The 25,933-nt window shown below is 35.5% G+C and overlaps 1 protein-coding gene across 6 annotated transcripts in view; it reads right to left on the bottom strand.

Moving 5' to 3' along the window:
* Positions 1-25,933, bottom strand: part of ABCB7 (ATP binding cassette subfamily B member 7) — a 170,754-nt gene that overhangs the window by 54,735 nt on the left and 90,086 nt on the right. For 4 of the 6 annotated variants that reach the window (XM_072816569.1, XM_072816571.1, XM_072816570.1 and 1 more), the window contains 2 exons: positions 25,688-25,774; positions 16,472-16,591 (listed from right to left, as the gene is read on the bottom strand). In XM_072816569.1, the coding sequence (XP_072672670.1) occupies positions 16,472-16,591; positions 25,688-25,774 (207 nt within the window). The remainder of the gene's footprint in view (positions 1-16,471; positions 16,592-25,687; positions 25,775-25,933) is intronic. The other 2 variants (XM_072816573.1, XM_072816575.1) reach the window with 1 other exon arrangement.

Below are 25,933 nucleotides of genomic sequence, written 5' to 3'. Positions count from 1 at the left end.
AAATGAAAAAAAATGATAAACTGGAACCTATCAAAATTTAAAACTCTTGTTCTATATAAAACACTATTAAGGACATTGTTTTAAAAGCTACAGATGGGAGAAAATATTTGCAAATTATACCTGAGGAAAGTCTCATATCCAGAATTTATAAATAACTCACTAAAGAATAAAAATAGTCTAAATACAAACAGACAAAACACTTGAACAGACACTTTACCAAAGCAGATATATGGCTGGCAAGTAAGCACATGCATATTCAACACCATCAGCCATTAGGAAAATATATATTGAAACCACAAGACACCACTAAATGCCTGACAATATCATTTGTGGGGAAAGAAGTGAAGCAACTGGAACTCTCATACGCTGCTGGCAGGAAGTTAAAAATAGCCATTCTGGAAAATAGTTTGGTAGTTTCTTATAGAGTTAAACATACAGCAACCATGACCCAAAAATTCCACTCCTAGATTTTTGTCCCAGAGAAATGAAAACCCAGGTTCACACAAAAGACCATATCTAAATGTTTATAGTCCCTCTAGTTATAATTGCCAAAAGGTGGAAAGAAAGTAAATGTTCACCAGTGGATATATAAACAAAGTATAGTACACCCATACCATGAACTACACCTCAGCAATAAAAAGAAAAATGAACTATTGATATACTCAATGATTTGGATGAAAGACAAAGGCATATGATTGTATTTATATGGTATACTCAAAATGACAAAACTATAATGATACAGGACAAATCAACAGTATCCAGTACTTAGGAGTCTGAAGAGGATATATTCACAAAGGGGTTACACAAAGATTTTTGGGGTGGTAGCACTTTTCTATATCCTCTGACTGTGGCAGTAGTTACATGAATATATCCATGTGTTAAAAACCATAAAGGAGTGCACTTTACTGCAGTGTATATTAAAGGTAAAATTTAAAAAATAAAGCCAGTGTCTTTTGACCTGGCTCCCTAGAGGCTTGTGAGTTCTAAAAATAAGGCTAGATGCTAATTTATTTCAATCAAAATTGACTCAATATGGAGTTTAATCCCTCTGTTGTTTTCTAAAAATTGAGAAACTGTTTTTACTGAATTATAATCATGTGACAAAAGTTATGCTCAATCTCTAATTGCAATGTGCCCATTTATTTACCATTAATTTAAGTTCAGGAGAAATAAAAGGACCCTTTGCAACGACGTGGACAGAACTAGAGGATATTATGCTAAGTGAAATAAGTTTATCAGAGAAACACAATTCTCATATGATTTGACTCATATGTAGAATTTAAGAAACAAAACAATTATAGAAGAAGAAAAAATAAAATAAGACAAAATCAGAGAGGGAGACAAACCATAAGAGACTCTTAATCATAGGAAACAGGGTCTCTGGAGGGGAGCAGGCTGGGGGGACAGGGTAACTGGGTGAAGAACATTAAGGATGGCATATGGTGTAACGAGCTCTGAGTGTTATATAAAACTGATGAATTGGGAGATTTGCAAAGATGGTGGAAAACTAGGGGTTCTCAACTCACCTGGTCCCACCAACTTACCTAGATAACTTTCAAATCATCCTGAACACCTATGCGTTCGACCTCAGATTTAAAGAGAGAACTGCCGGAATGTTATAGAGACAAGGGTTTTTGCTTCTAGCAAGGTAGGAAGGTGGAAAAAAATAAAATAAAAAAGAATCAAGTGGGGGAGGGGCACCAAGAGGAGTCAGGCTATAAAGCCAGGCAAAGCAGGAACTTTAAAAATTCACACCGGATTCTTCCCAGGCGGATAAGTGCTTAGCAGGGAACTCGGGCAGAATCACAGTAGGGACAGTGAAGCCTCCAGCTTCCCAGAATCACTAATAGAGGAAGTGCGCAGAGGTGGGGGAGTGCACCATAGACTGTGAGCCAGTCTCAAAGGGCTGGAGCCTAGTGCACCCGGCGAGCCATCTGGGAGAAGCCTGTCAGTCAGACAGGCAGCTCTGGACTGAAGTGTTTGTGCCCTGCTGCATTCGGGAGCTGGATGCCCCAGGAGTGCAATTCCAGCAGCACAGGGCCCCGGATCCCAGGGCGCTGAGCAGACATAGCCCAAGATCCTGCACTCCCCCGGGACAGGTGGGAGCAGGTTGGGCACAGGAAACTGAGAACTCTCCAGCTGCTGGGCGCCCCACAAGCTATGCTGATCAGCGCACCTGTGCCAGCCCCAGGAGGATCTAGGCCAGTGTGGACTGGGAGACTGCATTAGTTACTAGTGGGAAGCTGACTCCAGAGCTAGAAATCTGGCCACCTCAATTGTTGTTTTCCCCCCTTGTTTCACCAAGAGAGAGGCGGGTGCCAGGGAACAGAGGCCTGACAGGAAAAACAGCTCCCATGGAGCCCTGCACCCAGCAGAGGGGTCATCTCTGCCCAGGCACTGACACCTGAGAAACAGCACAAAAGACCCCTCCCCAAGAAGGCCAGCTGGAAGGATAGGGTAAAAGCAAGTTCTTGACCAAGTAGCACTGGAAAGCTCCAGGGAAAGTGGAGGGATTTATAGTATATAGAATTAGAGGAAAAAATTATTGGAAAAAAAATTTCCAATATTTTTTCCCACCTTTACTATAATATTTTACCATCTTTTAATTTTTAAGTTTCCTCCTTTTTGACTTTCATATTTCTACAATTATAGGTCTTACATATGGTTTCCACTTCTAGACTCCCTTCAACATAATTTAATTTTGATAGATATACGAGATATGTTTTTTTTGTTTTGTGTTTTTAATTTTTTCTGCCTCATTTTGATCACAATGTTGGAAGTTAATACCTTTTAAAATATAACCAGCATGCACCCGGAACCACGTGGTATACCCTGTTGGTTGATTCTGTGAGATGATATTCTCTCTTCATTCCCATTCTCCCCCCTTCTTTTATCTTCTACATGTTTTGGTGGTCAGTGTTGGGACTTTCTATAAATATTGCTGGTTTATATACATTTGGGACTGAGCATCTTCTAACATACAGAATTTAATACACTCAGAACCGAGAGGATCACCCTCTAAGACCCCTGAGATAGACAACATTCTCCCTCCACTACAAATTCTTCACCACCACCAACTCCCAGTTCCCCCTTTTGTTTCCTTCTTTTTTCCTCTTTACTTTTGCTTTTTTCTCTTTTTCTTTTTTTTTCATTTACTTTGGGATTCTTTGCCTTTTATTTTTTTACTACTTTGTTCTAAAATTTGTTTTTCAGGGGTGCCTGGGTACGTTTGGCCCAGGGCGTGATCTCGGGTCCTTGGATTGGGTCCCACATCAGGCTCCCTGTGTGGAGCCTGCTTCTCCCTCTGCCTCTCTCTCTCTCTCTGTGTCTCTCATGACTAAATAAATAAATAAAATCTTGAGAAAAAAATTTTGCTTTTCACATTAGTGGTCCTTTTGTTTTATTTTGTTCCCATCTTTTTTTTCCATTTCCTGGTCTCTGGCATTGTCAGAATGACCTAGGGTGAAATTTACTTAAGTCATGGTTGGTATTCTGGACTCAGCCCGCTCATACAGACACTCTGCACCGACCAAAATGACCAGAAGGAAGAACTCACCACAAAAGAAAGAATCAGAAACAGTACTCTCTGACAAAAGGTACGGAATATGGATTACAATTTGATGTCAGAAAGCCAATTCAGAAGTACATTTATAAAGGTACTGGTGGCTCGGGAAAAAGCATAAAGGATTCTAGAGACTTCATGACTGCAGAATTTAGATCTAATGAGGCCGAAATTAAAAATCAATTAAATGAGATGCAATCCAAACTGGAGGTCCTAACTCCTAGAGTTAATGAGGTGGAAGAAAGATTGACACAGAAGACAAGTTGATGGTAAGGGAGGAAGCTGAAGAAAAAAGAGAAAAACAACTAAGAGACCACGAGGAAACAATTAAAAAGATTCATGGAAACTAATGAAAAACAAGATACAACCATTCAAAATCTTTGGAACATAGCAAAAGCAGTCCTAAGAGGGAAATACATTGCAATAAAGCATCTCTCAAAAAATTATAGAAAACTCAAATAAACAAGCTAACCTCGCACCTACAGGAATTGGAGAAAGAACAGCAATAAAACCTAGAACAAGCAGAAGGGAGATAATACAGATTCAAGCAGAACTCAAGGAAATGGAAACCAGAAGAACTGTGGAACAGATAACAAAACCAGGAGTTGGTTCTTTGAAAGAATTAATAAGATAAACCATTAGCCAAACTTATTAAAAAGAAAAAAGACTCAAAATAATAAAATCATGAATTAAAGAGGAGAGGTCACAACCAAAACCAAGGAAATACAAACGATTTAAAAAACGTCTTATGAGGAGCTATACACCAATGAATTAGGCAATTTAGAAGAAAAAGATGCATTTCTGGAAAACCCACAAACTACCAAAACTGGAACAGAAAGAAATAGTAAACCTGAATATGCCAATAACCAGGGAGGAAATTGAAGCAGTCATCAAAAACCTCCCAAGACACAAAAGTCCAGGGCCAGATGGCTTCTCAGGGGAATTCTATCAAACATTTAAAGAGGAAATACTACCTATTTTTATAAAGCTGTTCCAAAAGATAGAAAGGGACAGAATACTTCCCAACTTGTTTTATTTTTTTTAATTATTTATTTATTCATGAGAGACAGAGACAGAGAGACAGACAGAGAGAGAGAGACAGGCAGAGACACAGGCAGAGGGAAAAGCAGGCTCCATGCAGGGAGCCCGACAGGGGACTCGATCCCAGCTCTCCAGGATCACGCCCGGGCTGAAGGCGGAGCTAAACCGCTGAGCCACAGAGGCTGTCCCCCAACTTGTTTTTTGAGGCGAGCATCACCTTAATTCCAAAACCACACAAAGACCTCACCAAAAAGGAGAATTATAGACCAATATCCCTGATGAACACAGATGCAAAAAAATCTCAACAAGACACTAGCCAATAGGAACCAACAATACATTAAGAAGATTATCACCAGGACCAAGTGGGATTTATCCCCAGGATGCAAGGGTGGTTCAACACTCGTAAAACAATCAGCAAGATAGATCACATCAACAAGATAAAAAAGAACCATATGATCCTCTCAATAGATGCAAAGAAAGCATTTGACAAAATACAGCATCCATTCCTGATCAAAACTCTTCAGAGTGTAGGGATAGAGGGAACATTCGTCAACATCTTAAAAGCCATATATGAAAAGGCAATAACACATATCATTCTCAATGGGGAAAAACTGAGAACCTTTCTCCTAAGATCTGGAACACAAGAGGGATGTCCACTCTCACCACTGCTATTCAACATAGTACTAGAAGTCCTAGCCTCAGCAATCAGGCAACAAAAAGAAATAAAAAGCATTCAAATTGCCAAAGAAGAAGTCAAACACGCCCTCTTCCCAGATGACATAATGCTGTACATAGAAAATCCAAAGATCTCCACCCCAAGATTGCTAGAACTCATACAGCAATTCATCAACATGGCAAGATACAAAACCAATGCCCAGAAATCAGTCCCATTCCTATACACTAACAATAACATTGAAGAAAGAGAAATTAAGGAGTCAATCCCATTTACAATGGCACCCAAAAGCATAAGATACCTAGGAATAAACCTAACCAAAGAGGTAAAGTGTCTATATCCTAAAAACTATATAACACTTCTGAAAGAAATTGAGGAAGACACAAAGAGTTGGAAAAATATTCCATGCTCATGGATTGGCAGAATTAATATTGTGAAAATGTCTATGCTACCCAGGGCAACTTACATGTTCAATACAATCCCTCTCAAAATAACATAGACTTTCTTCAGGGAGTTGGAACAAATCATCTTAAGATTTGTGTGGAATCAGAAAAGACCCCGAATAGCCAGGGGACTATTGAAAAAGAAAACCAATGCCCGGGGGCATCACAAGGCCAGATTTCAACTTGTACTACAAACTGTGGTCATCAAGACAGTGTGGTACTGGCATAAAAACAGACACATAGATCAATGGAACAGAATAAAAAACCCAGAAATGGGCCCTCAACTCTATGGTCAACTAATATTCGAAAAAGCAGGAAAGACTATCCATTGGAAAAAGGACAGCCTCTTCAAAAAACGTTGCTGGGAAAATTGGACAGCCACGCGCAGAAGAATGAAACTAGACCATTCTCTTATACCATACACAAAGAAAAACTCAAAATGGATGAAAGATCTACATGTGAGACAAGAATCCATCAAAATCCAAGAGAACACAGGCAACAACAACCTCTTTGAACTTCGCCATGGCAACTTTGTGCAAGATATATCTATGAGAAACTAAAGCAAAAATGAATTGGATTGGCACCTAATCAAGGTAAAGGGCTTCTGCACAGCAAAAGCAACAGTCAGCACAACTAAAAGACAACCTACAGAATGGGAGAAGATATGTGCAAATGACCTATCAGATAAAGGGCTAGTATCCAAGATCTATAAAGAACTTATTAAACTCCACAGCAAAGAAACAAACAATCCAATCATGAAATGGGCAACAGACATGAACAGAAATTTCACCAAAGAAGACATAGACATGGCCCACAAGCACATGAGAAAATGCTCCCTATCACTTGCCATCAGGGAAATACATACGAAATCCGCAATGAGATACCACCTCACATCAGTGAGAATGGTGAAAATTAACAAGACAGGAAATAACAAATGTTGGAGAGAATGTGGAGAAAGGGGAACCCTCTTGCACTGTTGGTGGGAATGTGAAATGGTACAGCCACTCTGGGAAACTGTGTGGAGGTTCCTCAAAGAGTTACAAATAGAGCTACCCAAGACCCAACAGTTGCACTGCTAGGGATTTACCCAAAGATATAGATGCAGTGAAAGGCCGAGACACCTACACCCCAATGTTTATAGCAGCAATGTCCACAATAGCCAAACTGTGGAAGGAGTCTCGGTGTCCATCGACAGATGAATGGATAAAGATGTGGTATAGGTATTCAATGGAATATTACTCAGCCATTAGAAACGACGAATACCCACCACATGCTTCAATGTGGATGGAACTGAAGGGTATTATGCTGAGTTAAATAAGTCAATTGGAGAAGGACAAACATTATATGGTTTCATTCATACGGGGAATATAAAAAATAGTGAAATGGATTATAGGGGAAAGGAGAGAAAATGAGTGAGAAATATTAGTGAGGGTGACAGAACATGAGAGACTCCTAACTCTGGGAAATGAACAAGGGGATAGTGGAAGGGGAGGTTGGTGGGGAGATGGGTTGACTGGGTGACAGGCACTGAGGCTGGCACTTGATGGGATGAGCACTGGGTATTATACTAGATGTTGGAAAACTGAACTCCAATAAAAGAATATACAAAAAATAAAAGGGGATCCCTGGGTGGCTCAGCGGCTTAGTACCTGCCTTTGACCCGGGGTGTAATCCTGGAGACCTGGGATCGAGTCCCACATCGGGCTCCCTGTATGGAGCCTGCCTCTCTCTCTCTCTCTCTCTCTCTCTCTCTCTCATGAATAAATAAATAAAAATCTTTAAAAAAATAAAACCAATAAATCAGCTACCTCTACCTCTGAAACCAGTAATATATTGCATGTTAACTGAATTTAAAGAAAATTTAAAAAACAAAAATTTAAAATTAAAAAAGGGACTTATAATTTGTTTTATTTTGTAGATAAAAAGTTTAAATCAATAAATAATTTTCTAAATTCTTGAATTTTCAGAGAAATTGTATTTGTTTAATTTTAACTTGGAAACACACAAATAGGGACTTTAAAGAATGGACTTAATAAAGAAGTACAATCACCATAAAGGAAAGCCAAAATTATGCTGTATATTTATGATGCCAAATTTACTGGACTCAAATTCTAGGTTTTAAAGTAACTTTTTCCTTCTTGGTCATGATCTATGTCATCTGAGGAACCCATTTCTTCCAGACCTTTTTTATACCTAAATTCCTCAATAATTAATATCTTTTACTGCAGCTTCTGATAATTAAGAACTCTGTAACTAGTGCTGCCAAGAGGGACCCACATATATGAGGGTAAAAGAGAATTTTGTTTGTTTGCCTCTCCAGTCTCAAAAGGATCAGAAGGAGAGAAAGAACATAAGGACAAGAGTACTAAAAAGAGATATGATTAGCAGGGCAAAACAAGTAGAAAAGCAAAGTAGACAACATACTCAGACTATTTGTAAATACCATCTCTTCCAAAAAACAGAGATAGAGGGAAAATTTCTGAACTCATTCTAGGAAACCAGCACCACCTTAACACCCAAACCAGGCAGACATTACAAGAAAGGAAAACTAGACCACTATCTCTTGTGATCATAGATTAAAAAAATTATTCTCACCAAAATATTAGCAAATCAAATTCAATAATGTGTAAAAATAATTATACAACATGACCAAGTGAAATTCATATCTTGTTCAATACTGGAAAATCAATTAATGTAATTCATTACATCAAAATCCTAAAAGGAAAAAATATCATATGATATCAATCAAGGCAAAAAGAAAAGCATTGGACAAAATCCAACACCTATTCATGAGAAAAACTTTCAGCAAACTGGGAATAGAAAGAAACTTCTTCAGTTTGATTAAGGACACCTACAAAAAACCCTATCACTAACAACATACTTAATGATGAGAAACTAGATGCTTTACCCTTAAGTTTGGGAACAAAGCAAAGATGCCCTCTCTTATCACTCTTGTTCAACATGGTACTGGAAGTCCTAGCTAATGTAATAAGAAAAGGAAGTAAAAGGCATACATATTAGGAAAGAGGAAATAAAACCATTTTTGCAGATGATATGATTATCTATGTAGAAAATCCAAAAGAATTGACAAAAACAACAACAAAAAACCCTCCTGAAACTAATAAGCAACTCTAGCAAGGTTGCAGGATATATGGTTAATATACAAAACTAAATTGCTTTCCTATATATCTCCAATGAATAATACATGATTTGAAATAAAAAATCACTTAAATTAGTACCCAAAATGATATAATTAGCTATAAATGTAACAAAACATGTTCAAAATCTGTATAAGGAAAACTACAATACTCTGATGAAGGAAATCAAAAAAGAAATGAATGGATTTCATGTGCATGTGGAGGCCGAGAAAAATTAAGGCTATTCCACTTTAAGTTCAGCATTAGCACAAGTACAGCCATCCCAGGCCCCTGTGAATAAGAGCTGAAATTTACATTACTTCAGTTACAGGAAAAATAAACAGCTTACAGCTTAAAGCCCTAGAAAGCCCTATATTAGAATGAGAACAGAGCCCAAGCCAGTGGCAGGAAGCCCCATATTAGAATGAGAACAGAGCTCAATGCCCTTGAAAGCCCCATATCAGAATGTAAACAGAACTTGAGAAATTCCTCCACCCCTTCTGGAGGTCCCCTAGACCAGCCCATAAAACTCAGCTGAAACCCACCTTGGGGTCCAAGTCCCTGCTCTGCTGTGTAGGGTATATTTGGACCCAAGCTCGAGCTTGTAAATAAGCCCTCGTGTGTTTGCATTGGTGTAGGCTCCTTGGTGGTTTCTCGGATTCGCAATCTTGGGCACAACAGTTCATGCATAGAATGACTCCATATTATCAAGATGTCAGCTGTTCCTAAACTTGATATATTCAATGCAGTCCCAATCAAAATCCCAGCAAGTAATTCGGTAGATATGGACAAAATGATTCTATACTTTATAGAGAAAAATAAAAGACCCAGAATATCCAACACGACATTGGAAAAAAAAAAAAAAAACAAACAATGTCAGAGGGCTGACACTACTTGAATTCAAGACTTACCATAAAGCTACAATAATCAAGACAGTGTGGCACTGGCAGAAGAACAGATAAATAGATCAACAGAATAGAATAGAGAGTCCAGGAACAGACAAATATACATAAATATATTCAACTGATGTTTGACAAAGGAGTAGAGGCAATCCACTGGGGGTAAAATATTCTTTTCAAAAAATTGTGCTAGAATATCTGAATGTGCAAATAAAAAGAATAAAATCCAGACACTGACTTTTCACAAAAATTAACTCCAAATGGATTGTATTCCTAAATGTAAAGCACAAAGCTATAAAACTTGAGGAAGATAACATAAAATCTAGGTGACTTTTGGTTTGGTAATGACATTAGATGTAACACTAAAGGCGCAATCCATGAAACACTGTTAAGTTGGACTACATTAAAATTTAAAATTTTTGTTCTCTGAAAGACACTGTTAAAAGAAGTAATATATAAGCCACATACTGAATGAAAATATTTGCAAAAAATATGATAAAGGACTTGTATCCAAAATATACAAAAAAAACTCTTAAAACTCAGCAATAAGAAAATGAACAATCCAATTTAAAAATGGGCAAAAGACTTAACAATATCTCACCAAGGAAGATATACAGATGATCAGTAAGCATATGAAAACATGCACAATATCATGTCATTAGGCAATATCAAATTAGAAAAAAATGAGATAGCATTATACATCTACTAAAAAGACTAAAATCCAGAACACTGATAACACCAAATACTGACAAGGATGTGGAGCAAGAGAAAGTCTTTCACTGCTGGTGGGAATACAGAATGGGACAGCCACCTTGGAAGACAGTTTGGCAGTTTCTCACATACTAAACATAGTCTTAACATATAATCTAGTAATTGCATTTCTTAGTAATTACCCAAAGGAGTTGAAAACTTATGTCACATGAAATCTTGCACACAAATGTTTATTGCAGCTTTACTTTTTACCAAAATCTGGAAGCAATGAAAAATGTCTTTCAAATGGTGAATGGATAAACACACTATATGGTATATCCATACAATGGAATATTTTTCAGCAATAAAAAGAAATGAACTATCAAGTCATAAGAAAGACATAAATGACTCTGAAATGTATATAATTACGTGAAAGAAGCCAGTCTGTAGAGCTACACACTGTATGATTCCAACTATGTGATATGGAAAAAGGCAAAACAAGAGATAGTAAAATGATCAATGGTTGCCAGGGATTTGGGAGGATGGAGATGAGTAAGTGGAACACACTGGATTTTTAGGGCAAACTCTTCTGTGATACTTTAATGGTGAACACAGGACACTATGCACTTCCCCAAACCCATATAAGTACATAACACAAAGTGTGAATCCTAATGTAAACTATGAAGTTAGCTAATAAGAATACTATATTTTTAAATAATTGGTTCATTGATTGTAACAACTGTACCACATTAATGCAAGATGTTAGTAATAGAAGAAATTGAGTGGGGTTTGGAGGGGATATGCAGGAATTCTCTGCATTTACTGCTCAATTTTTCGATAAGCCTAAAACTTCTATAAAATATAGTCTTTTAATTAAAAAATATTCCAGGATATAAATCATGCCTCCTATTTAAAGGTTTTAGGTAGCATTGCTTCATTTTAAAAAGTATTTTTCAGAAAATTTTTAAAGAATCGAAGTTAAGCAAAAAGTGCATGAATCTTTTGAAGTTACAAATGTCAAGACACTAGTTACCGGTAAACTCTAGCTCTTCCATGAAGTTTTCCATAAATGCCTAATTGCTGGAATTCCCATATATCTTCATTTGTGACTCCCTTTGGATATTTTTATTATGTTATATATATTTTATCATTATTTGTGTATTTTTCTCCTTCACTACACTACAACTCCAGGAGGGAGGGAGGGCAAGGCCCACATTTTATTCATTTTTGTATTCCTAGCTGCCTAGCACAGTATCTTGTACCTAATAGTCACTCAACAAATGTTGTTTAATACATACTGCTATGATTTGAATGGGTCTCCCAGCCAAATTCACATATTGAATCCTAACCCCCTAGGGTGATGATATTAAAAGTGGGGCCTTTAAGAGGTGATCAGGGCTTTATGAGATTAGTGTCCTTATAAAAAAAGTCCCCAAAGACCCTTCCTACCTCTTATATCATGTAAGTTACAATGAAAAGAGCCATCTATGAACCACCTAGATTATGGTATTTTTTATAGCAGGTAAACAGACTGAGACATATATTATTCCTTACTTTGATATAATAGATGCATTCTTGAAAAAAAAGGATATTAATTAAATTTTGATAAAATATCCTCTCCCTTAAAAATTATTTTATAATTTTAAATAAAGCTCATTTTCATTTCTAACATTCTTGATATATCTTTTATACATGATACTTTAATGTTCTGTGCTCCCAAGTTCTCTGTCAACTAAGTGGTTCCAAAGATGGTGCTGGTTAGAGAATATGAGTAAAATTTTTTATAACATTAAAATAAACACTTATTTTATGAAAACAGAGGATTGTAGTAAATGTGTTTTATATTTTCCTTAAATTCTGGCACAGCTGTACATGATATACTAATGGGTTAAATTAAAAAAAATCCTTGGGATCCCTGGGTGGCGCAGCAGTTTGGCGCCTGCCTTTGGCCCAGGGCGCGATCCTGGAGACCCGGGATCGAATCCCACATCGGGCTCCCGGTGGATGGAGCCTGCTTCTCCCTCTGCCTGTGTCTCTGCCTCTCTCTCTCTCTCTGTGTGTGTGTGTGTGTGTGTGACTATCATAAATAAATTATTTTAAAAAAATTAAAAAAAAAATCCTTGGATCTCAAAATTCCCAGATTAATGATAATATGATACTCCTAGGATATATGTGTGGATGGTAAAAAAAAAAAAAAAAAGGGCACTGCATATGATCTGTAGGTATTTAAGGAATGAAGGCAAATAAGTGTTCTATCTCTCTGCCTGTCTCTATCTCGGTCTCTCTTGGCAGCAGAACCCCTAAAATAGATCTTATATGGGACTCCAATGTATTAAAAATAGAATTTCTGCAACTCTGAAGAAATACCAATCAATACTTCTTGGCCTTCTCTGGGATGCAAGGCATCTTTACATAATAATTTATCTTAAAAATCTTTGCTAGAGACAATGATAGCCTTAAGACCTTCAGAATGAAAAGAGTATGAATAGACAAATCAGTAAGCAGATGGTATGCTGTGGCCCCATAGGTTAAGCATGAAATCCTCTTCTATTTTTCTTCTTCAGACTTGACATTTCTCTTTCTGTCCTTCTTCTCCTCCATGGGTGCTCTGGCCTTACTATGAAACCACCACATGATGCTCAGATGGCTGCGTGGCATTCATTTATAGCTGAGAAGATTCCTGAACCTGGCCCTAAGATTCCCACAAATATGTGGAAGAGGTAGGGAAGATCAGAACATAAAGGGGAATAGAATAGTCCAAAGTGGTTATATGTCAAAGCATGTAATCAGGTTTAAAAAAAAATAGGAAGCCAAGGAATTAAAGGGATAACAATCCATCTTTGCATATCAAGTATAAATCATATCCGCAATACTACCAAAATTAAACAATGACCAGGTTTTAAAGATTGGGAGAGTAATCACTTTTAAACTGAGGACAGTAGAGAAGCTAGAAAAATGACATTAGGAATGGTTAAATGCTACTACTACATATTCCTAAGGTTATTCTATACTCTAGTTCCTATCTAGTGAAAAAGTTAACTGTTTTTCTCTATGTTCTAAAAGTACAAGCGTGTAATCATTATAACATCAGGGAAATTTATTTCTTTTCCTGACTCAAAAGGAAGCAAACATACTTTTTGAGGACTGATTTTTCTATATTTATTTGTTTACTTATAATTAGTTTATATAAGGTTAGTACAGCACTATCCATTAACTGGGTGCTCAGGTTTCTCACTATTTATTGAGAGAAGATTCAAATATTAGTCTTCTAAAAATATTTCAGTCCTTAAGAAACTTACCTTGACCTAGTTTTTATATCCTGACATTGACCTGTCACCAAGCTACACTGTCACCAAGAAATCTATATTTTGAAAAACTGAAATACATTCTAAAAATAAAATCTAATACAAATGTCATTATTTAACACACCTCCCTCTGACTAACCTAATTAGTCATGTTCTAACCTGTTCTCTTCAATTCATAAGTCAGTCCAGAAAACAATCTACCTTAAACTTGTTAGCAAAGTACTTTCATTCAGCTAATAAAGGCCAATTTGGTAATTTGGCCTTGCATAAGAGCTCAGAATAACTTTTATCCTTATGTAATTTGTAGGTAAAAGATGATTCAGCAACCAGTAGTGTGCTAGAAATAGGAGTTAAAAGAATTTCAACATTAGCTACCAAAATTAGATTTGTAATATTATCCTCTCTGTTCAGTTTAAACAAACAGAATAAAGTATGGATTCTTGGTCTGTTGTTTAGTATCTAAATTTAGTCTTCTCCAAGGGCAGGGGTCCCGTTCATTGGGGGAGTACTCAACAGAACCCATAGATGAGAAAGAACAAAAGACAATAAATGGTCAGACTGAATTATTCTAGTTTTACTCTCCAATCACTCCTTTCCTGTTTATTACCCTACAGGAACACAGTTATCATGGGTTCTGTCTATAGTCATCTTCTATTTCTACTCTATTCCTTGGTGAACTAATCTACATTGTTTCAATTATTACCTCTTAAACTCTCTAGCCTGGGGCTCCTTCCTAAACTTGCCTTGCAATTTTGTCTTATCAGCTAAATATCTGTCTCAAGGTTGCATTAGCATTTCAAACTTAACTTGCCCCAAACAAAAATTTTCGTCTTCCCAAAGAAGACCTTCCTATCTACTTCTGTTCAAAGCATTTTTCTTCTCTTATCCTTAGCATCAATTTTGAATCCTATTTCTCTTTTACTTCTAATATCTGATCCATTGCTAAATACTGTTGATTTCCCATATCTCACAATATCTCTGGAATCTTTTCTCTCCATATTACCATTTCTACCACTACTCCAGTATAAAGTGGACCCTATTTCTCATCTAGACTATTACATTAGCCTCATAACTGGTCAGTAAATGTTTGCTAAATGAATACGTGAAATGAAAATCAATGGTATCCCTACTTTAGTTGTCTTACCACCCTAATCCATTTTATACAACAGGGTCAGATTAATTTTCTAAAGTACAACTCTAACCTTATTACTCTTCTGCTCAAAATATATGTTCCTACTTCCAACATAATTAAATTTTTTTCACAGTCAATGTATTTCACATTAGGAGCTCCATCTTTCTTTCCAAGATTACTTTTAGTTTCTCTGAAACATTATCCCCTTACTGGAGAAAAGATGGAGTATTCACTACTCCACACACACTATCTGTCCTCTGTCATCCTGCTCATGTTACTCCTATACCTGTAACCATACTACCTCAATCCAAGACTTATCTCGGACATCACGTCCTCTGTGAAACCTTTCCAGACTCCCCATCTTGGTGGTTCTTTCCTTTGAAATCCCCCAACATGTGAATGATACTTCTTTTAAGTCATTATGACCTACTTTGCATTATAGCAATAAAATATAATTTGTCTTATCCTGTATGATTTGAGAGAAGAAGTGTCCCTTATTAATGTTTGAATACCCTACAGGGCCAAGAACAGTCCTTTATATGGCAAGTTCTCAATACATATTTTTAGGGTAAAAGAATAAGTAAATAAAAGGGGACATACATGACACAGAGAAGAAATAAGTGATAGGATCTGGGTTCTAAAACAATATATTAACTCTTACTCCTAAGAGTTATATAGCCAAACCTCATTTATATTTTTAGCAGATATTTTTATCATATTTTTGATGGAAAGAAATTAATTTATTTTAACACATGTTTCACTATGTGCCAAACACTGTTTCAAGTCTTTTGTATGTTAATTTATTTAATCCTTATAAAAACAGTGTTTTACCTTATTTTATGAATTGGGAAACTGAGCATGAAGACTAAGCAATTGCCCAATATTATAACATTATTAAGTGCCAGTGTCCAGGAATTCTAACTCCAAAGACTACACACGTACCATGACTACATATTGTACCTAAAGACATATCTTCACTAACTTTAAAATCTGAATAAATTGAAAATAAGGTTTCTTTCCTTGAAGGTTGAGTTATTATAACTGCCTTATTAAAATGTGCTACACACAGTACAGAGATAAACAGATGAGGCTGCTAAGATATAGAGGGCCCCTAACTGAGTTTACAGAAATGCCCAGCTTTTATGTTTTTTTTTTTAAGTTTTCCTGGTTTTTTTCCTTTTACATTGTTGTTTACCACTTATGGCTATCAGTGTACCTAAATGCCTCTTCATCGTCTTTTCAATTTACTGGTAACAGAGAACCAAGCTTACAAGAAATATGTATTAAAGTAAGAGTCAACAGGGCTCTAAGCAGTTTCTTTTATAAAGTTCCTTAATGCTTCGTTACAACCAATGAGCCTGTATCTTAACGTGAATTCCATTAAGTTGAGGCCATTAAATGTGAACCACAGATCAACTGGGCATTACCATATAATTTCTGACTGCATAAAATAGTTATGTAAACAAGGGTCCTAAAAGTTAACAATTGCTTTCCTAAAGTAGCTTATATCAGCTTAAGTTTACTATTAGAAAATGCATACTATTTCTTAGTTACAGAAACAAACAATGTATAATTTCTCCTATTCTTACCTTTGCACCACCCAAAAATCCCAGGGAAATGGCAACCCTAGCTCGTAGATCTGGCCTGTCTTTGGGCCACACATAAGAAAGCATTGCTTTTATGATTTTCCGAGTATCAACATCTTTTAACTGTTCAAAGAGAGAAAACAAAGCAGTAAGTAACATGTCATTTCAATAACTGCATTTCAATAATGCAGAATTATGTACGATTGAGAAATATGCAAACATTACAAACATAACTTTTTTATTCAAGTGTAATTAACATAGTTTTAATGCAATCTCTATTAAAACACCAACAACATTTTTCACAGAACTAGAACACATAATATGAAATTTTGTATGGAATCACAAAAGACCCTGAATAGCTAAAGCAATCTTGAAAAGGAAGAACGATCCTATGATCCAGCAATCACACTACTGGATATTTGCCCAAAGAACACAAAAGCACTAATTCAAAGGGAAACATGCACCTCTATGGTTACAGCAACATTATTTACAATAGCTAAATTATGGAAGCAGCCCAACTGTCCATTGATTAATGAATAGATAAATAAGAAGTGGTATATATAATACACACACACACACACACACACACACACACACACACTTGAAACTAGTATTACACTGTATGTTAACTAATTGGAATTAAAATAAAAACTAAAAAAAACCCCAAACTGTAGGTATCATAATCCCAGATTTCAAGATATACTACAAAGCTGTAGTAATTAAAATAATATGGTACTGGCACAAAAAAAGACACACGGATCAATGGAACAGAATAGAGAATCCAGAAATAAACCTGCACTTTTATGGTACATTATGACAAAAGCAGCAAGAATAAACAAAGGGAAAAAGACTGTCTCTTCAACAAATGGTGCTGGGAAAACCAGACAGCTACATGCAAAAGAATAAAACTGGACCACTTTCTTACACTATACATAAAAAGAAACCCAAAATTGATGAAAGACCTAAATGTGAGAACTGAAACCATAAAATTTCTAGAAGAAAACAGTAACAGTAATTTCTTTGGCACCAGTTGCAGAAACGTTTTCCTGTCTCTTCTGGCAGGGGAAACAAAAGCAAAATTAAACTATTGGGACTACAAGAAAATAAAAAGCTTTTGCACAGTGAAGGAAACCATTAAAAAAAAACCAGCAACCTAATGAATGGGAGAAGATATTTACAAACATAACTTTTATTCTGAATCTAAGCTTAGTATCTTTCAAGCTCAAACTATCCTGGAAAAAAAGAAACTATATAAATTGTTTTTAAAAAGCTACTTACATCCCTTAATTTTTTACTTCCAGCTATAGCCATCCTCATATTGCCAAAAAGCTATTCAGTGGAGGAAAGAGGACACGTACTATACATTAATTTCTCATCTATTAAGCTATCAATACATTATACAAAATTTAATAAATATTTCAGTATTTCCACCTTTGTGGTCAAAATCTTCATATACTCTTGGGCTCTTTATCAATATGTTTAATTAAAATAGTTTGGAGCCCTCAGTCAAAACTTATGATAGAGTTGTAATGCTATGTTTAGGAAAGTAGGAATCTTGGTATTAATTAGAAAGAACAGAGGTTGAATTATTGCAAATTTCAACAAGAACACATTTTTCTAGTGATGTTTAATCTGACCCAAATCATCTTACATTTTTCTTTCTCTCAAGTTCCTGAAGCAACAATCCCATGAAATCTTTTAGTTTGTTTTTAGAGGCAGAATATTAAGAATCAAAATCACACTTTGTAAAGCTAAAATAAGATCAATACATATATAGTCCAAAACTATCATGTTATTGTAGTTGGCAATTTAATCTCTATTTTAGAAATTGAAGTATCTACTCAATTTCTGGAATAGATATTTTAAAAACCCAAAAAACTTAATGCTCATTGCTGATGAAGTATTGAAACAGGCACTCTAACATACTGTTAATGGGAGAGTAAACTGAAACAGTCTATCCAGGAAGCATTTTGGTATCTGCATCAGCTTTAAAACAATTTGCCCTTTGTGTCAAGAATTCCATTTCTGAACACTTATGCTTTAAAAAATACTTAAGACTATGTGCCAAGTTAAATCAATTTTACTTCATAAAAATTTCTTGAACCTACTTCCACATTTTCACTACCAACCTAATCCAAGCTATCATAATCTCTCACGTAGGCTACTTGCAACATCCTCCTAAATGATTTCTCTGCATCTACCCTGCTCCTTGTTCAGTAAGTAAGTACACCCTGCAATCAGATATTACTCACAGTTTAAAACCCTTCAGTTGCATTCTACCACTCTTAAATATCAAAGTCTGTAACACTGCTTGTGAGGCTCTGTTTGGCTTAGCCCCAGACTATATCTCTAGCGATATCTTACACCACTATTTTCAGGGTTCACGCCATATTGGCTTTCTTTTCTTTTAGTTGCTCAAATATGCTATAGTCCCCCTGCTACAGGGCATCTGCATAACTCCTCATTCTGTGTGGAATAATCTTCTGTGCAACACCAACCCACTGTCCAACCTCTTCCAATTAGTTAACTGCCAGCTCAAGCAGAACTTCTTCAATGAGGTCTTCCCTAACCCCAGTCAGGATCCTTGGCTGTATTCTTTCACAGAAGAGTATTCCTCCTTCCGGAGCATCCATTTCAGCTATAAACTGCATATACAGAAATGTGATTGATTATTTGATTAACATCTGCTCTCCTGTTAGAATTTAATTCTATGTGAGTAGTAACTTTGTGTTTTGTGCTCACTGTTGTTACCCAACACCAAACACAGTGGCTGACATGCAGGAGGTATTCAACAAGTATCTACTGAGTAAAGGAATGAAAAACTTAACTATAAGGACATTTATTCTCATGCTGTTTTAATAGGAAAACTTTGGAAACAGCCTAAAAAATCAATAATGGAGAACTGTGTAAACAAGTCATAGTCAATGTATACAACAAAGTGCAGCCATTCAGAAATACATGTAGTGACACAGAGAAACATGTGAGTGAAAAAAGCAGAGTACAAAACTTATTTTTTCACATTAAAAAAGTGATGTGTACATGAGTTTACATATGTAAACAAATGGGTCTGAAAGCAATACCACCAAAAAAGTTAAAATAAGTAGCTGCAAGTAAATGGAAACACTGATAATTTTTTATATTCATTTTGCTTCCTTGTATTTTCTGTATGTAGTTCATATATAAGAAAAAATTTAGTTTATTTTGAAGGAGGAAAGTTCAAATTTCAAGTAGATTTACACAGCAAGGAATGGAGGAAAAGTATCAACATATAAGAAATTCAGGGTAACACATCGTGTTATACAGGGTACTTTTATATTATGCTTATTGTCTCCAATAACTACCATTTTTGTAGTTTAAGTCTCAGTTCATTAAGTAAACAGCAACAGAAAGAAAACTGTTCATATTGTACTAAATACAGGACTATATTCCTGGCCGCTTTAAAGATATAAGGTTGCAAAAACATGAAATGCTGAAAGTACAGTCCTTTTTTTTCTTTTTGAAAGTACAGTTCTTAATGTTCTAGTTTATATACACATATACTCATATATACTCTCCTAACTAGTAAGGTATTTTTAAAAATGGGAATAAGGCTGTAATTTTAAAATTTACTTTTTTCAATCAAACTATTACTAAATAAATATAATTTAATGCATTATAACACAAATTGAGGCATTTCAACCACTTTCCCACTTCACAGTTTTATCTGTGTTATTTCTCTTGATGTAATAATGACAAAAAGGCCCTGTTTCTGCATATCTTTCTCAACACTCTCTCTTGTCAAAACCTTCTATGACACACCCCAAAATTTTTCAATAAGGACACAGAGAAGTTGTGGCTAAGAGCAAGAAAATTATTCTAGTTGGCTTAATAGTGCATAAAATGTCACCATTTAACAAAATGGGTTCTGAAGTTGTGTAATCATGCATTATGAGTCCATTCAGCTATAAAGTATATGACTTCACTTATACTTTAGATACACTATAAAGTTTGAAAAATGTCTTTTTTATAACTGGAGGCCAAATAAAAAAAAGGCATATCAGAGGCTGAGGCATGCTTTTATTTTTATTTATTTATTTTTAAATAACAATATTTTGGGGTTTTTTTGTTTTATTTTTAAGATTTTATTTATTTATTCATAAGAGACAGAGAGAGAGAGAGACAGAGAGAGAAGCAGGCTCCCCACAAGGAGCCTGATGTGGGACTCGATCCCAGATCCCGGGATCACTCCCTGAGCCGAAGGCAGACGCTCAACCACTGAGCCACCCAGGTGTCCCATGAGGCACACTTTTAAATAAGTTTAAATCAATTCATTCCTGCTGCACAAGAGTAAAATAACACTGGAGTTCTCAACACAGATTCTGAAAGACCATATACCACCTCTCAAAATCACCACAATCAGCATTCTATGGATACTCGTAATTTATACATTAGACACACAATGGTAATCCTGAAAGACAAGTGTTATCTAAAGCCACAAGCCTGTGACTGAATTCAAAATCATTTTCATATCAACTTACCTTTACATTTCAGGCTAAGGAATGCAAATAGCATACACACCCCTGTATTTCCTATATTTCCCCTCCTTTCTTTAAGATGAATGGCTGCATCTTTAAGATGACATTCTTAAAGAAAGGATGGGAAATATAGAAAATGGTCAAGGAAAATGGTAAGAAATTGGCTTATTTGAAAACATACTGTGTAAGGAATAATTACAGTATAGGAAAAAAAACAATAATCTAAGGAAAGAAGTTCTTTCTCAGGAGTCAAAATTGATGAAGTAACCAATGATTGATATAATAATTTTTATTTAAGCCTCACTTACATGTAAACAGAAAACATGAAATTCTTTCATTATACTGTTTATCATTTTCACAATAAGTAATATTTAAAAGTTATTTTAAAAACATAACTGTGATGACATATCATAATAACAAAAGCTCTCTAAATTTGAATGCTATAGAAATATTAAAAGGCCTACAAAAGTTGGAGTGAATCTACTTTCCTCCTTACGAACAATAAATACAATGGGGCCTTCTTGCTATAGCTAAATAGCTTCAAATTTAAAATGTGGAACTGACATTTTAAGCCCCATTAAAACTAGTAGTATGTTAGTATGAGGAATAAGTTTTTACAAAAGCCTCAAATGTATACTGGAATTAGCTTGCCATAAGAAAGGAAATCAAATGGGTTCAGAAAGAAAACACAAAGTAATACAAGAAAGAATTCAAAAGGCTCACTATGATCTCTGTATGGTAACAAACTGTATTTTTTTCCCTAGAAATGAGTTTGGAAAAAAAGACCTGGGAACATCAGAGAGCTGTCAAGGAGAAGATGAAAGTGACTAAAAATAAGGTGGGCCAGCAGAAAAAAAGCAGGTGTCACAAAAAGATACCTAATACCAGAAATAATGTAAAATAAGTATTTATTCAGGGACACCTGGGTAGCTCAGCAGTTGGGTGTCTGCCTTTGGCTCAGGTCGTGATCCCGGAATCCCTGGATTGAGTTCCGCATTGGAATCCCTGGATCAAGTCCCGCATTGGGCTCCCCACAGGGAGCCTGTTTCTCCCTCTGCCTGTGTCTCTGCTTCTCTCTGTATGTCTCACATGAAAAAATAAATAAAATCTTTTAAAAAATATATGTATTTATTCAGTTAATTCATTATTCTTAAACACGAGGACAAATTGTTATTAATATTATATTCAGGAGGTATACCTATTATATGATTAATTAAGTCATCATAACTTCTGACAAATTTTTAATTATTTACTTATTTGGTATTAATATATACTTTCATAAGCCTTGTGAGGCTGAGAAGGTAAAAAGAAATAATGAAAGGAATATTTATTTGTATACAGGGAGCTGAAACAGCACAATCATAGCACAGTAGGCCAAAAACAAATGCATAAATGAAACTGGAAGCATCTGACCCAATAGAGTAAAACTGGAAAGTCACAAACTGCACTGCTTATATGCAGCAATACTGAAGTCGACCGTGTGACCGGAGGGAGAGATGTAGTCTCTCATAGCTATAGGTGCTATAAGTACACCTATAGCTAATAACTATATGGATAGGGCACAAAAAGGACAATAAAAAATCAAAACACATCTGGAGCAGCTCACTTAGTAGAATTTTAAGATATTACAGAGAACCACATTTTAATAAGCTAAATACATGTTTTGCTTCTCAAGTCAGTAACCTCGTATCTTTCAGCAGAAAAGGTTGTTAAGCACGGAAGCAAGGACAATTTTTTCCATCAAGAGTCCATTGCTTCCAAGGCTGTGCAGTCCACTCAGCTTTGATAAGAAAATAAAAGTAAGAAAAAAGAAAATGATCACTTGATAAAGGTAAGAGAATCACCTTTTCTTTAACTGATTTGGAATTTATCTAAAAATTCTGGTTTTAAAGACTTTCCTGAATTGAGGGGCACCTGGCTGGATCAGTCAGTAGAGCATGTGATTCTTGATCTTGAGGTTGTGAGTTTGAGCCCTATGTTGGGTGTAGAGATTACTTTAAAAAAATACATTTCTGAATTCTAATAGCAAGAAATGTTCTAATCCTAGATCAAGGAACTAGTTAATAAAGAAATAACTTGGGGGCAAAATCTGTGGTGAGGAAGAATAAAATATATACTAAAAACTTTGGGTACAATTTGTTTTGTAGAAATGTGCACTATAAATTGAATGTTTTCTCTCTTAAGAACAAATTTAGCAGCAGATAATTTGGAAGTGCCAAAAGTGGACAGTAGAAACTGTCCAGAAGAGTACGGTCTCTTCAATCTATGCTGAAGGTAACTAACTGCAATTAAAGGAATAAATTCAACCATTACCTCAATATTCTTAGAAATAACAGTGGTTTAATAAAATCTAAGTCAAAAGACAAGCAAGTCGAACAGATGTCTGAGGGAAAAATCGACAATAACTGAAATATTTTCCAAAATAATTGGGGATTTAAGTATATAGTAAGTTTATGGATGGGAGATGAATGCTACATTGTCAGAAAAAGCTTTGCTATTATTGTTTCTTTCTCTATACACTAAGGTTTGTTTTCCATATTCTGCTGGTCTGATACCACTAATGAAGAGTTTATCTAACAGTGAAAAGGCCCTAAAAATAGCTTATTGTACATATGAGATTTATTTGTACCCAAAAGTTAATTTAATAATTAAAAAATAACAAGCTGACTGATACTCACATTGCCCAATCAGTTAATCATCTATCCCAAAGGGAAGTCAATTGGAAAAAATCAAATAAAGACCATAAGGCTGCTTCATGATGAGTAAAATCAGAGCTAGAAAACAGCCTCTCCACGTCATCCAAGTATTCTTGTCCATTGGTCTGTGTCCACTCATTTTATGAAGCCTGGAGATTCATAATTCAATTATCTCCCCAGGCCTCCAATTTTTTAATATTCCAAGTTGCTATTCCACTCCTTCTGATTATATCAAGATTTATACCAAAGCTCTCTGATTGCTCTAGGAAGTGCTAATCTCTCTTTTAATACTACTAGCTTCTGACTATATCCAATGAGGATCTATTTCCAGCATAAAAAGATTATGTCAAGCAAAGTCTGGAAAGTAGTCCTCATTTTAAGTTCTTTATTACTCATGTTATTATGAGCACAGAATGAACTAAATTTACTAGTAGAGGGTTCTTCAAAAGAAGCATTTTTAAAAAGTTTAAATGCAGGAGTATAGTACCAAAGTTCTTTAAAATCTGAAGATTCTATTATAAAACAAATAATTTATCTATTTTAAGAACAAGAGATTCCAAACACTAAAACTGTCACTTTTTTCATGATCCCGTTTACTACAGGGATTAAACAGATGGCTTAAATACCTTCTAAGCAGCATTATTAATTTTTATTAGTAGTGTTAAAAACATGCAAGTGGTGCAGCCCATTGTGGAAAACAATGTGGAGGTTCCTCAAAAAGTTAAAAATAGGACTACTTTATGATCTGGCAATCTCACAACTGGGTATATACACAAAGAATACAAGACCAATTAAAAGGGATATATGCACCCCTATGTTTATAGCAGCATTATTTACAATAGCCAAGATATGGAAGCAGCCCATGTGCCCATCAATTGATGAACAGATAAAGAAGATGTGGTATATACATACAATGGAACATTATTCAGCCGTAAAAATGAAATCTTGCCATTTGCAATGACATGAGTGGAGCTACAGAGTACAATCCTAAGTGAAATAAATCAGTTAGTGAAAGACAAATACTCAAATGATTTCACTCATATATGGAATTTAAGAAACAAAACAAACAAGCAAAGGGAAAAAAATAAGAAAGAGACAAAACAAGAAAAAGACTCTTAATTACAGATAACAAACTGATGGTTACCAGAGGGTGGAGGTTTAGAAATGTGTTAAATAGGTGACAGGGATTAAGGAGTGGACTTCTCATGATGAGCACCAGGTGATGCATGGAAGCGTTGAATCACTATAGTGTACACCTGAAACTAATATAATACTATTGTACATATGAAACTAATATAATACTGTGTTAACCAACTGGAATTAAAAAAATTTTTAAAGAATATGGAGAAGTAAATAAATGTATTAGGTAAATGGAGGATTTATCAGGCAGCTATAGAGCATTTTAGGATCTTTATAAACTATACATATAGAAGAGGAAATGCTAAACTCAAAAAACACACACACACAAATTGCTTGCAAGTGCTAACTCTAATTTACCTATTTATTTGTGAGGCTGGATTATATAACAACCTCAACCAATGCTATTTTAAATAAAGAACTAAATGTTTAGGTTGATAACCTTTTTCTTTTTTAGAAATCATGACATATATTGTTTTCAGCCCAAGAAAAATCTCATCCATATACCCATGGTCAATTAATAAGGTTTTTCATTAGAAAACTTGTAGTTGTGTGCCTGGGTGGCTCAGTGGTTGAGCATCTGCCTTTGGCTCAGGTCGTGATCCCAGGGTCCTGGGATCAAGAACTGCATCGGGCTCCCTGCGGGGAGCCTACTTCTCCTTCTGCCTATGTCTCTGCCTATGTCTCTGCCTCTGTGTGTCTCACATGAATAAATATATAAAATCTTAAAAAAATAGAAAACCTGTAGTTATATGAGTCAATCAAAATATTTTGGAAGACAATAATCTTGAATATGCGTGCATACATGTGTGTGTATTCTATGCAATACAATCATGTGTAAGAATTTCCAGTTATTTGTTATTCGCTCTTACCCCTTCTTTTGGGTCTGTGTGGAGTCCTCCTCCTGCATGACCATGCCAACATGTCCTCTTTTCTGGTAGTGGCCGGCCCTGGAGAGCCTAGTGGAAGATGATACCAAGTTGACCATCAGTTATTACAGGATTTCGGATCTTTAAAACTCTGACTTAGCAAAAAAAAAAAAAAAAAAAAAAAAAAAAAAAACCTGACTTAGCTTAATCTAGTGAATATACTTCATACAAATTCATAAGCATAGCTTT

Source organism: Canis lupus, chromosome X, assembly GCF_048164855.1.
Source record: "Canis lupus baileyi chromosome X, mCanLup2.hap1, whole genome shotgun sequence".
Lineage (NCBI taxonomy): Eukaryota > Metazoa > Chordata > Mammalia > Carnivora > Canidae > Canis > Canis lupus.
Note: the sequence above shows the minus strand (reverse complement) of the source record. Positions and strands in the feature narration are given on the sequence as shown.